The sequence below is a fragment of the Thermobia domestica genome, chromosome 17 (genome assembly GCF_964235325.1).
Source record: "Thermobia domestica chromosome 17, izTheDome1.hap1.1, whole genome shotgun sequence".
In the NCBI taxonomy this organism is placed as follows: Eukaryota; Metazoa; Arthropoda; class Insecta; order Zygentoma; family Lepismatidae; genus Thermobia; species Thermobia domestica.
The window spans coordinates 91,976,914-91,990,356 of record NC_137470.1 but is presented as its reverse complement, the minus strand read 5'-3'; the positions used below and the strand labels follow the sequence as shown (position 1 = coordinate 91,990,356).

Genomic DNA, 13,443 nt, shown 5'->3' with positions numbered 1-13,443 from the left:
CTGAACCGAGTGTCATATATTTTCAACTTCAAAAGTGATATAATGTATGGCTATTCAGGAAGCAGACTGGGTAACGTAGTGGTTAAGGCATCGGCACAATAAACCGAAGCTTCGGGTTTGGGCATTTTTCATGCATTTCTTTGTGTATCATTATATAATTTGAAATGTTTTTCCGTTAGAAGTTCTCATCTGTTCTTTAAGTAGAGGCTGAAAAATTTGCATCTAGGAATAACACAAATCCCCATACAGTTTTGTTAACTCGACTAAGTTAAGAGAGACCAGACAGCCATCGAAAATGAACAAAACGAATATGACATTTTTTGCAATTATTTACTATTGTTATGGAAATAAGACTATTTTCACATCTTTTCACGAGCATTTTAAATGTTTGTATCCCAACAAATACTGTGAATGCTCGAAAAACGTTGACGGAATAATGCTCGATGGAAAAACTTCACTGACGGATGTATTGAAGCATATTGTGTGCTGCCTGTGAATTAATGTAAATGTTGTAAAATTATGTGCGAGTACTTTTTGCTGATATTCAAATACTCTTTAAACGTAAATCTCATTGTTCAGAGCCTCAACTAGCAAGTCCTGACAGGTAGCTTGCGGTGATTTGCATCGTACCGTTTGTACCGATCGCTGTTTTATGGTTCCTTCTAGCATGATAAGGAATGGATAATTAGACTGCGAGTGATTTGTGAAATGAAAATAGTTCTAGCTCCCAAAACTAAAATTGACTGCCACCCCTAGTGTAGAGAGTAAGCATTCTTTCTGATCCTATATTACTTGTATTTATAAAAGAATGCACTTAAAAATAATACCAGCATGTGATTTTTAGAATCTTGAGAACACGTTTGATTAAAAAAGAATCTCAACTTTAAGTTAGTAGGCATTCATTCACTTACTTCGTTTCTCATTGTGGATTTTTTTTTAAATTTAAGCTTAAAAAATGAATGAAAATGAAAATTTTCAGTTTTACACCCACGGTGATGCCATGTAGGTTAAAGAAGATAGTGATAATGAGCAAATGAAACAGTGGAATGAGGAAAGTGGGAGGAAACGAGAGAACCCCAAGAAAATCTACGAACAGTGTCCATCACAAAGCCCATTTGGCGAGAGCTGAGAGCAAAACGGAAACTGCATGCACCAGACTGAGTCACCGCAACCTCCAGTTTAGGCTCAGAATCAGATGAAAATACCTAATTAAATTGAACAGAGACACTTGTAGAACAAAATGTTTTTGATAAAATACAATTATTACTATAATTAAGATGATACGTATATTCAGAACTTATGAACTTTTCTTTCTATCATATGTGCTACATGTGGTATGGATTATATTTTAGGATATTTGTATTTAGTCTTTAAATATCGTATTGGCCTGAATATGAAATGAAATGAAATTTGAGTTTAACAGTCTACGATTATGCCCTTTAGGCTAAAGGAGACGGATGAGTAATGAAAGTCAATGATTGTGAAATTAAATGTTTAGTTCTCTCCCATTAATTAAGATATGTTTAAATGAATCCCAAAGTAAAGTCCGGGTGGGAAAATTCTTTTCCACGAGCCTTTAGGTCAAGAATGGTCTGAAATAAGGAGATGCCTTGTCGCCAACTTCGTCCTGGAGTACGCTATACGGGAAAAATCAAAGAAAGCAACCAGGGTCTAGAGTTGAATGATATTCACCAAGTTAGGTGTATGCTGATAATGTGAATTTAATAAGGGATGTTAGGAGAAGGATAGAAATAAATGCAGAGGTCTTCTTAAACGCTTGAAGGGAGTTGGGTTTAGAGGTAAATGCAGAGGAAACTAAATACATGGAATTTCGTCGAGATCATAATACTACAAATTGTGGATGCGTTAAAATATCAAACAATACTTTCAAAAAAGTGGATATACATCGCGACAAAACATAGCCAATTTTTTCCTCGAAGGTCAAGATCTAAGGGTTTACTTGTCCCTACCATAAATCCTTCATTGTAACTAGATTTCGGCGTTGCCGCACCAACTCAGGTAGAACTGTATAAAGCTCTCAGTATGGCTAACCCCATTACGGTTATCATAGTAGCCCGAGTCCGTGCAGATTTCTAAACACATTACCCAACAGAAATGAGTGCCATAAGTCCAGGCCTTCTAAAGGCTGTTGCGCCAGGAATTTAGTTATCATTATTATTATTGCTAATAATAATATGTAATATTAGTAATAGGCTTAATAAAGATTCTGTCTGTTTATCTGCTCTGCTTGTAAGTATATTATTTCTAACTTTAAGATATAGTTATACAGGTCAATATATAATTGATCAGTTTCTTTCTAATCTGATTCTTCACGTGTATAAAAACTGGACAAACTACAAATTAGGATACTATACACAGGAAATTAATAATGATAGCTTTATTACTCAGATATTAACCTGCATATATTAATACATGTGAGGATTTAGGTAATTAATAGAATGGTTTTTAATCATCTTTTTTTAAAGAAAAAAAAAAGTTTTAAATTGTCATTATAGACAGATGGTCTGTTGAATAATAATAATAATAATAATAATAATAATAATAATAATAATAATGCTATTTATAAAAGACTAACATTAGTGCATCACGCTAACTCCTAATAGTAAATCACGTTGATGCTCACTGCAATAATATAATGCAATAATTTAGATTTGAGCATTTATATTTATGTATCCGCAAGTTCGTTGGTCAGTTAACTATATATATATATATATATATATATATATATATATATATATATATATATATATATATATATATATATATATATATATATATATATATATATATATATATATAAAGCAAACAATTAGAGCTCTTAAGTATTGACTTTAACCTATAATTAGTGCTTGAACTTTTCGGGTAAGCTGTACCCGCCCGATACCCTTTGCGTTTGGTTTACTCGATCCTTAGACCTGATAAACTCGTTTGGCCTGTTTGGACCGTTTGACCCGATAGACTCGTACATGATAATTAGAACAATTTGTGTTATGATAATAAAGTGAAACAACACATCATTTACAATAATGACACACGGGATTATCAGGTCATCCCTATTCATACCGATGGAATGGGGCAAATCCGATTCATACGGGTAAAAATACAATATCGGTCCAACGTACGGTCCAGGATCTATTCTATTTACCGAGCATTACCGAAAATGCACAGTTGTCCGAAACGGCTCGGACGTAAAAACTATTATTATTATTATTATTATTATTATTATTATTATTATTATTATTATTATTATTATTATATTAATAGGAGAGAAAATTACTTGTTGAATGACGTGTACGTATTTTATCCCTATTTTAAATGGTTATTCTGGTTTTATGTATCTGCTTATTGGTTTGCAACACTCAGAAAAAATATTTCGAGACTTCATTGTTTACCCTGACGACAGGGAGAGCGGCTAAGCTTTTGTAATACCGGCAACATCCAACTGGTTGACAAACCGCACGCGGCCGCTAACAACCATATGACAGTTTTACTGCTGATAAGAAAACTTGGTTTAGCTTTGAAAACCACTATACTTTCAAATATCTAGGATCAATATTAACAGACCAAAACCATATTTACGAAGAAATTAAGTGTCGACTAAAAACCGAGAACTCATGCTATTATTCAGTTCAAAATCTCTTGCTGTCGCGAATTCTGTCGAGGAATTTGAAGCTTAAAATATATAAAACGATAATCATGCCTGTTCTGTATGGTTGAGAAACATGGTCGCTTACTCTGAGGGAAGAACGCAGACTGAAAGTGTTTGAGAACAAGATTCTAAGACGAATATTCGGACCCAAGAGAAATGGAAATGGTGAATGGCGGAAACTTCATAACGAGGAACTATATAATTTATATCGTTTACCAAAGATTGTTATGGTCATCAAATCTAAGAGGCTTAGGTGGGCAAGCCATGTAGCCAGAATCGAAGAAAGTAGGAACGCTTTCAAAGTTTTAACTGGAAATCCAATCGGAAAACGACCATTAGGGAGACCTAGGCGCAGATGGGGGGACAATATTAAGATGAATCTCGCAGACATAGGAATACAAAGTAGAAACTGGAGGACAGAAGACAATGGAGAACTTTTGTGAACGCGGCATTGAACTTCCGGGTTTCATAGAGTTAGTTAGTTCTCTCCCACCAGGAATAGAACCCGGTACCACGAGCACTAAAAGCGCATCCGCTAGCTCCTAGACCAAGCCTGAACATAGTACAACCTCGAATATAATATTAGATACTTTAGATGATTTTATCAAAATAATAATGATAATAAAACCGCATAAAATGTCATGTAATGAAAAACTTAACAATTTAAAAATCTTTTTAATATTTAATTCTAAGATTTAATTGAACCTTCTCCTGGTAGTTATCACTCCGCATTCAGTACTCTGATAGTATACTAAATTGTTTTGACTATCCTATGGAACCGAAGTGAAAATACATTCATAGCAAATTTTACGTGACGAGTTACCCTTACTTATTTTTTTATATGCGTCGGATTTTAACAAATCACCCAACAGCACTGCACGTTCACGACACAGCGATGCAGATGGTACAGTTCTGCATTTTTAATTTTAAATTGTAAAAGGCTAGGCTGCGATTATAAGACGAATATGGTTTTTATGAAATTGTTTTTATACTACAAATATACAATATTCGGGCTACTACAGTATCTTACTTATCAAAAAAGAGCAAGAGAAAGCGAGAAAGTTTCTTACATTTTTAAGTCCTTCTCTCGTTGTTCTAACTGCAACAAAACTGCACTTAACTCCAGATAGAGGTTGTTTGCCCTCTCCAGTTTACGTTCATAATGCTCTCGAATATCTTGAGCATGTTTCAGTTCTTCTTTTCGCTTTTTAATAAGATCTTCTTCCAAATTTGGAAGGTGGCTGCCCTCACTTTTCATTTTTTGCATGTGTTGTTGGATTTCTTCTTTCCATGTTGCCTAGAATACCAGAAAGATTCACAATTAAAAAAACTGTAATATTCTAATACATACATATATAAACTTGTTGAAACACAGTTCATTCTTAGGGTTAACGATTGACTGTAATATAACTTGATTCTATATATAATTGTTTTTGAATTAAGTTGCTTCTGCTACGCAATAAAGACTACATTGAAACCTCTGAACAACGGACACCGCTGGGACATGATTCAGAGACCATGGAGTAATTGTATAGTATTCAGTAAATACATTAATTATAAATGTAAATACAGACTACTATGAAAATACTTCACTCAGCGTTCGAATTACTGAGAGAAATTTCCCGTAAAGTCACAAAAACATCGTTTAGGGACACGACATATGTATATCAGCTGTACTGCCCTTGTTCTTTTCTCAAGTACAAAGTCATATCTCTATAGAAGTCCCTTAATTCGCTTATTTACTGTATTAAAAGTAACCCAATGATAACTTCCAACATTATTACTACATACTGAAAATCTATTTGGTCTAGGAATTAATTCGTGCGGTTGGTACGCACACATTGAAGCTGTAGTACAAACACAAAATACATAAATACCTTAAGAAAAATATTGTCCATCGCTAGCCACCACTTTCGCCCATCTGTCAGGCAATGTACGGATTCCGTGGCGAAAGAAGTCCTCATCCTTGGAAGCGATCCAGTCAGAGACCCATGTTTCGATATCTTCTGAAGAAGTAAACCGCTGTCCAATCAAATCGTTGTTCATGCAATCGAACAAGTAGTAGTCCGAAGGAGCAACGTCTGGTGAATACGGCGGGTGGGGTAACACTTCCCATCCGACATTTTCTAAATAGGTTTTGACCGGTTTTGCGACATGTGGGCGAGCGTTATCATGTTGAACAATAAGTTTATCATGTCTGTTCTCCCATTCTGGTCGTGTTCTGGCCAGAGCTTGCTTCAAACGCATTAATTGTCGTCGATAACGTTCTCCATTCATAGTTTCACCCGGTTGCAGCAGCTCATAGTACACCACACCTTTCATATCCCACCATATGCACAGCATAACCTTTGCACAGTGAATATCTCGTTTTGGTTGTGATGGACCTGGTTCACCTGGTTTCACCCAGGCCTTTTTTCGTTTAGGGTTCTCGTAATGGATCCACTTCTCATCACCCGTAATAATTCGATGCAGAAACCCCTTTCTGCTCTGTCGTTGAAGCAGCAATTCGCAAATGGTTTTTCGTCTTTCAACGTCTCTGTCTTTCAATTCATGTGGAACCCAATGTGACATCTTTTGAATCATTCCCATGGCTTTCAAGCGTTTGGAGACTATTGTTTGATCAACGCCTAATGCTGCTGCAAGTTGTTCCTGCGTTTGACACGAATCCTGCTCGAGCAATGCTGTCAATTTTTCGTCTTGAAATTTTTTTGGCTGTCCAGCTCGCTCTGGTCTGCCAAGCCGAAATCACCACTTCTAAACCGTGCAAACCACTTCTGACACGTTCGCTCAGCTAGAGCATAGTCACCATACACTTCCACCAAAATACGATGACTTTCAGTCGCACTTTTCTGCATGTTAAAGTAATGCAGCAGGACACCCCGCAAAAACACTTTATCAGGCACAAATTGCGCCATGTTCACTTAACTACAAACTGGTGTTGTTGACGCTTTAATCCACTGCCCTATACTACGAACGATACGCGATGACAGGGGGTTTGCAACACATGTGTGGATACACGGAACTGTGGGACGCTCCGTTCGTTGCGCCATCTCTTGTCCACCCGCACGAATTAATTCCTAGACCAAATAGATATAACTAACCTATCATGGCGTTCATGAATTTCTTAGGAAAAACTTGCAGTAGTTTTCTGCCATGTAATCCTATGGATGAAAGTTTCCGATTGAAGTTTCCTTGTAAGTGCTGGATCAGTTGAAGGGATAAATTGAAGATTTATTTTTAGATTGCAGAAAGTATTATCTATACTAAATAAGTATGAATTGAGAATAATTCTGCCCTTTATCAAGAGGTTACTAAAACATTGGGAGTAAAATAAATGTGTCCATGTCCGTATCTGCGAGTGTTCGTAAACGGGAGGATCACGTCCCGTAATAATACATATACTTTTGCTCGGACTAAAAAAGTCTGTTCATATTATGGAGGTGTTCTCTATTATGTCCGTTAAGAGAGCTTCAATGTATTAAAAATGTATCTAGAAACACTTAAGGCCTTATATTACGCAAATTTTCATGCGGTATTAAAATATGGCATCATAGATTGGAGTATTAGTAGCAAGGGTAACATTGTTTTTCAATTATTATTATTATTATTATTAAAAAAAACTATGCGGAAAAAGTAGAAGAAATTCCTATTGATGACTCTTGATGTACTTTATGATTACAAAGTTTATATTTGCATCATGTAATACTATACACGAAGAGGAAGTCGGAAGATTTCGTACTTAATAAAAGATCTACATATTTATAATAAGTGTAGAAGAGATTACTTTCACGTTGATTAACAGAGAAGCAAAAAGATGTAACATATACGGATAACAAATTATATGTTACCCACTGTAATATTTTTTTTTTTTTTTTTTTTTAAAAAAAGAAAAATAAGATAAGTAAAACATTTAGGAAATGAGGAAAGTATTCTTAAATTCAAGAAACTACGAAAGGTATCATCCGAAGAACTACTTTCACACTCATCGAGATTTTCCTAAGTTTGACTGTAATAACATGTAATTATGCTTACAGCTTGCAAATCCAGTATCATGTATTTGTTCTACGGATGCAATAAATTGAACTGACCTTAATTTCAAAATAACATTACTCTTTTAATTTGCCACAGAGATGAAGCACCATGCAGAGGCCTGATGTGCTTCTGCTTTACGTTAAATAAAAACACAATTTGATGAGAAAAAAAAAAGTTGTATTCGTGATGTCGCTCTTCGATACCAGCTTAGCATAAAGCAACCATTTCCCGGACATGTAGTTAAGAGCTTGACAGACTGTACCACGTTCCTTGCTAAAACTAACAAGATTACTACTTTTTTTTCTGAAATTCTTTTGTTAACCCTTAATTTTCCGTTAGAAAGGCTCTTTGCCTTTGTTAGTGTTCACACACACACACAAACTCTCAGTGAAACGTAATAGCGAATTCCTCTAAATTCTAATTTCTCATTTCAGTGCTCCTAGTCTCCAGCTTCCCTTCAGAATGTAATCTTTGCGAAGTTCAAATGTTTGAGCTCTCTATGCCAACATGGTGGTTTAGATAGAGACATAGGTTAAGATAGAAACTTTTAAAGGAAGCCACGTTTTAACTATACCATATTTTCAGTTTATGCATATCTATCTTCAATAGGGCTCTCGTCATTATTTCTCTAACAAATGCATCGTGAGTTTTAATAAATAAATTACTCCAGCCAAGGAAACTCACATACGTCAAATCACGTATGGAATACAAAACGTAGGGTAAGTCCCATATTTTAACATCATGCTGTTAATTCCGCATCTGGTAGTAAATTAGTTTTCCTTTTTCCTGGTTCCTTTTTCGGAGGTGAAAATTGCTGATTCTTTCTGACATTTTATATCATCTGTTCACAAACTAAAGTGATGTTAATTTAATTTTTGAGTTGAGTTGAGTTTAACGTCCCTTTCAGCAGCGAGACGGGACTACTGATTAATGTGGAATCCGAACCTCATGAGCTCCCGCCAATTTAATTTTTGAAAAAGATAGGATAATAACTTTAACCGTTCCTGGCAAGCTTATAAGGTACAACTTGTATTAGGTATAACATCACAGATCTCTTCTATTTCCTCTGTGATTTTTTTTTTTTTTTAATACAAAACTGGATCCGAACATACCCATATATAGTATTGACACGAACATACCTGTGTCTCAAAATACTCGTCTGGTGAAGTGCACAGAACTTCTACAGCAGCAATCTCCAAATGCATAATAATATGCTTAAACGAAGGCCGGTTTCTTGGTTTGGGACTCCAGCACTGTTTAATAAGCAGACGGAATCCTTCAGGACACGTGCTTGGAATTGGAAGATGCAAGGAACTGCTTCCAACACCGTATATGATTGTAGATGAGCCAACATCTTTGTAAGGAGTTTCACAAGTAAGTAATTCCCATAAGACCACACCGTAGGACCTGCAGAACAAATAAAAACTTCAGTAACATCAAGTATAAATATTACCTTAATATATAGCCAAATTGATGTGATTTTAACATACATACATTGCCGAAAAAACTCAAATTAAAGACAAAAAATATTTTTACTTGGTAAATTCAACAAAATGCTATCAATAAGGAATCTTAGAACTGTCTACAAAGCATTTTTTTTTTCATTTATTACACGGATGTCACTTAGGAATGTGTGTCACGGAAGATAACAAACAATATATATACAATATGTTACTTAACAATTTATTTTCACCATATGTAGATATACAGTACAGAGATAAATAAAAAAAAAAAAAATCTGCTAGAGCAGAATAAAACACACACTTTTTTCTAGTTTGACGTCCCACGTTTATATAATGAGGATAATGGAGATTGTGATGATAATATACGAAACGGTGGAATGAAGAAAATGGGAAAATCCCGAGGAAAACCGTGTATACACAGTTTGTCCACCACAAAACACCAATTGCAGGTTGGATCGAACAAGGATCGCCACGCGCCGAAGGTGAACTCTATTATTTTCCTATTTATTTATTTATTTATTTAATTTCTAATCTTTATTTTTCTTTCTTTCGTTCTTTTTCCAATGTTCAGAATAACCGGAGTGGACAGTGACATGAAAAGATGTTAAGTGATTGTATTATTATTATTATTATTATTATTATTATTATTATTATTATTATTATAGCAGCAGCGTCCCAGGACTGATTTTGTAGAAGCCCTTTTCAATGACTTCCTGTATTCGACCGTTTTTCATCTTGAACTTTTTCCAACTTATGCCCCTTCTTTGAACCCTGTCATACTTCATTCTACCACCTATTTCAGAGCCTTCTTTGTAACAATGTTCCTGCTATTCTCACAAGTAAAACTGCTTACATAACCGTTCTTCTTTTTACATACCCAGATGAGGATAGATAAGATTTTTGTACACTTTCTTTGATGCACTATTGGTTGAGTGTGTTTTTGATTATTTCACTCCTTATTTGATCTTTGTCTTTCAGAGACCAGAGAATTACTCTTAAGAATGGTATCTCCGTTACTTGGATTCTACTTCATTCTCTTTTCGTCATTAGCCATGTTTCAACGTCAGAGATTATCATCAGAGCAACTCAAAAGCGCAAGAAACATAAAAAGCATAACATTTCAGACATACCATTGCTACACGTAAGACGATTTAGTTTATCAAATGGTCCAGATAAAAATAATTTTAAGAGAATAGTCAAGCATATTTAAAAAAATAAAATAAAATAAAATAAAAATAAATATTGGGAAAATTCACTATCTGTTTAATTGTTTGTTTAATTGTTGTAACCAAGAACAGAATTGACTGTTTTAATTTTATATTAAGTAACAATGAAAAATTAGGCATTTCAACAATGGGCACTTTAAAAAGTAAAATATTTTCCTATCTATACTAAAGCATCAAACTTAAGAAATTGAAAAAAGTAACTGCATTTCTCTAAGAAATGAAAAACAAATTACATTAATGTATGTAAAGTTGAACGGTTTCATAGTCAGTGCCCACCTTCAATTACAGCAAACCATCATCTGCTTCAGTTGAGAGAAACTTCCGTAATCTTTAAAATTCTGAAAGGTCATCTCTGACAAGAAAATTTAGAGGCTCATGTAAAACTTCCAATTAATTTACAAGGTGTCTATTAAAATTTCAAATGAAATTTCGTGACCTTTTCTTTAACAAACCATAAAATTTCGTAACATTCTCAAGTAACGAATTTGTGTGCGAGTTAAGCCGAATTTTCATACATGCGATAGAAGCATACTTTTGTTGCGATTTGGTAGTGTCTAAAGCCGACCATACACATTTTTGGTGGTGAATTTTGACGTTTTATAGAACAAAATCTTCCGGTTTGCACTTATATTTGTACAGATAAAAAAAAATAGTGACCCAAAAGCTAAATTTCGTGACTTTTTCTTGGACTTTCATGACCGATTTCTGATTTCATGACTTTCGTGACCAATAGACACCCACCCTAAATTATAATTTTCAAGATTGTGCAGATTAACAGACTAAGAGTGATATAGATAACTAGAATACGAATCTTAAGTACTGATTTGTTACCATTGTGGCGTGTACTTGCGTAGCTTTATACTATCTTACAAACTTACTTTACTGTCACAAAAAATCTCAGTATATAATAACGATAAACATTATTTGATTTCAGTTTATTGGCATGAAAAAAAAAAAATGTGATGTATAAAATATCAATAGATAAATGAAAAATAAGATATTTAAAACAACATTTGTGTTTCATTATTTATATTACGAAGAAATTTAAAATAAAGCATAATTAAAAACAATTTGCTGAAAGATAAAGCAAAATTATCAACAAGTAGCAGCTTCATATGTACACCACGCAGTGAAGCTATGCTAATTTTTTAACAACCGGTTCTGTATGAGGATTCAATTAGAATTTAGTTATGCGCAAAATATTTTCATATTAACTTCGATGCTACAATAGAGAAAAAGTGGATAACTGAGAACACAAGTGCTGAGGAAATTTTACTTAATATTACCAATAGTGGAAATTGCAAAAGGTGGAGAATTTAGTTAACTCTTCGATTGAATCAATCTTATTTAGTCTTTGATAGTAACCAGTGTAGTTAATGAAACTTCGTTGTATACTGAACGTCGTAAAAATTATAGTCAAACTTATTATAAAAACATTTGGGACACTCAGGTCAAATAATAATAATAATAAAATGTATCGTGCTGTGCTTCCGTAGTCACGTGTCATACGGAAGCACAAAATAATTCAGTACCATTGTATTATATTTTGTGATTATCAAAAAAAGACATGACAAATAGGTAGCTTTATACAACGAAAAGGTGTAAATGTTTGTTTCAGAAGAATTTGATTAAAGTCCGCTTTCAGTTTAGAATATGCTTCATCAATTTCCATTGATTTGCTTAAAAGTGATATATTAAGTGAAAGTGTGGGAGCCTCAGTAAGCGTAGTCACGAGGGAAGGTTATATCAAACTGGAGTTAATTTTAAAAAATATTATAGTCGATTACAAAACTTTATATTACAAAATTTTATTGGATTGGTTAAAGAGGTATTTAACGAGGCTATCTGAAAGTATAACTCTATTGAAAGGGAATTATAGTGCCTTTGTCGGGCTTTACTTCGAGATAAACTCGTTAAACTTTCGAAAGATTCCTTATCTTAGGGAATTTATTGACAATATTCTATTTTGTTTAGAGCCTGGAGTTCTCTTCTTTAATCAAAATTCTTCGACCAAAACCTTCTCGCTTACGTAGTGTCCACAGGATTCAAATACTTACCTGCACCAGGCTGCCCCTAGCAGCTACAAATAACGGAAAGTTACTTACCAAATGTCAACTTTCTCCGAACATGGTTCACTTCTAATAATTTCCGGAGCCATCCACGCTACAGTCCCAGCAAAACTCATCTTCGTACTAATTTCATTCCACTCTTTACTTGTTCCAAAATCACTGATTTTCACAATTTCATCCTGTCCGATCAGCACACTGGAACAAACAAGAATACTTCGTTAATACAGTTTATTGTATCACCACATTTGGTGACACATAATCATGATCACATCGCCGAGTGATGGAATGGCAATGGTCTTTTATTTACAAAGAATACTCAGGTTTATAATATGCAAGTTTAACACAATTAAAAATCTAAGATATTAAAATATTAAATCCCGAATGCCTACTGAATTTAAACTAATAATGGGAATATTTTAACGACTGCTAGTTTTTTGGAGAAAAAAAAATAGTACGGATATTTATTACAAGTTTTACACTTTTAACATTCTCTCCAACATACCTTCATTTGTCATTTCATTTGCGATATTGCTAATGCACAGAACGTTAATGCAAGCATTTAGAGAACGCAGAATATACATAATATTAAAAAGAAGTTACACAAGTCGCACTTTTTAAAAAGAAAGAAAGAAAAAAACTTCAAGAAAAGGTGTCAATACTTTCCTTTTATAATGTTTTTCATTGTCTAAGTTTCGCTTTTCATAGACATAAATTTGATTAAACTAATCGCTCAGCAAAACAATACGTTTATTGTAACTATCCACTTTGGCTTTATCAGACATTAGATAGTGTCTGATGAAGCAAAAGTGGATAGTTGATGAAACTGTTACACGTTAATAATTTTAGTGTCGTTGGAACCTTAAAAAAACAAAATTAAATTAAAAAATAAAAATAAATAAATGTGATTTTAACCAAAACCAAAGGATATGACGAGATGTAGAGCTGAGATCTGTTAATTGCTGACACATAGTAAAGAGAAAGTT

General features: G+C 34.0%; 1 protein-coding gene across 4 annotated transcripts in view; it reads right to left on the bottom strand.

Annotated features, from left to right (window-relative positions):
- Positions 1–13,443, bottom strand: part of wnd (Mitogen-activated protein kinase kinase kinase 13 wallenda) — a 328,345-nt gene that overhangs the window by 46,826 nt on the left and 268,076 nt on the right. For all 4 annotated transcript variants that reach the window (XM_081743652.1, XM_081743650.1, XM_081743651.1 and 1 more), the window contains 3 exons: positions 12,497–12,655; positions 8,842–9,109; positions 4,741–4,967 (listed from right to left, as the gene is read on the bottom strand). In XM_081743652.1, the coding sequence (XP_081599778.1) occupies positions 4,741–4,967; positions 8,842–9,109; positions 12,497–12,655 (654 nt within the window). The remainder of the gene's footprint in view (positions 1–4,740; positions 4,968–8,841; positions 9,110–12,496; positions 12,656–13,443) is intronic.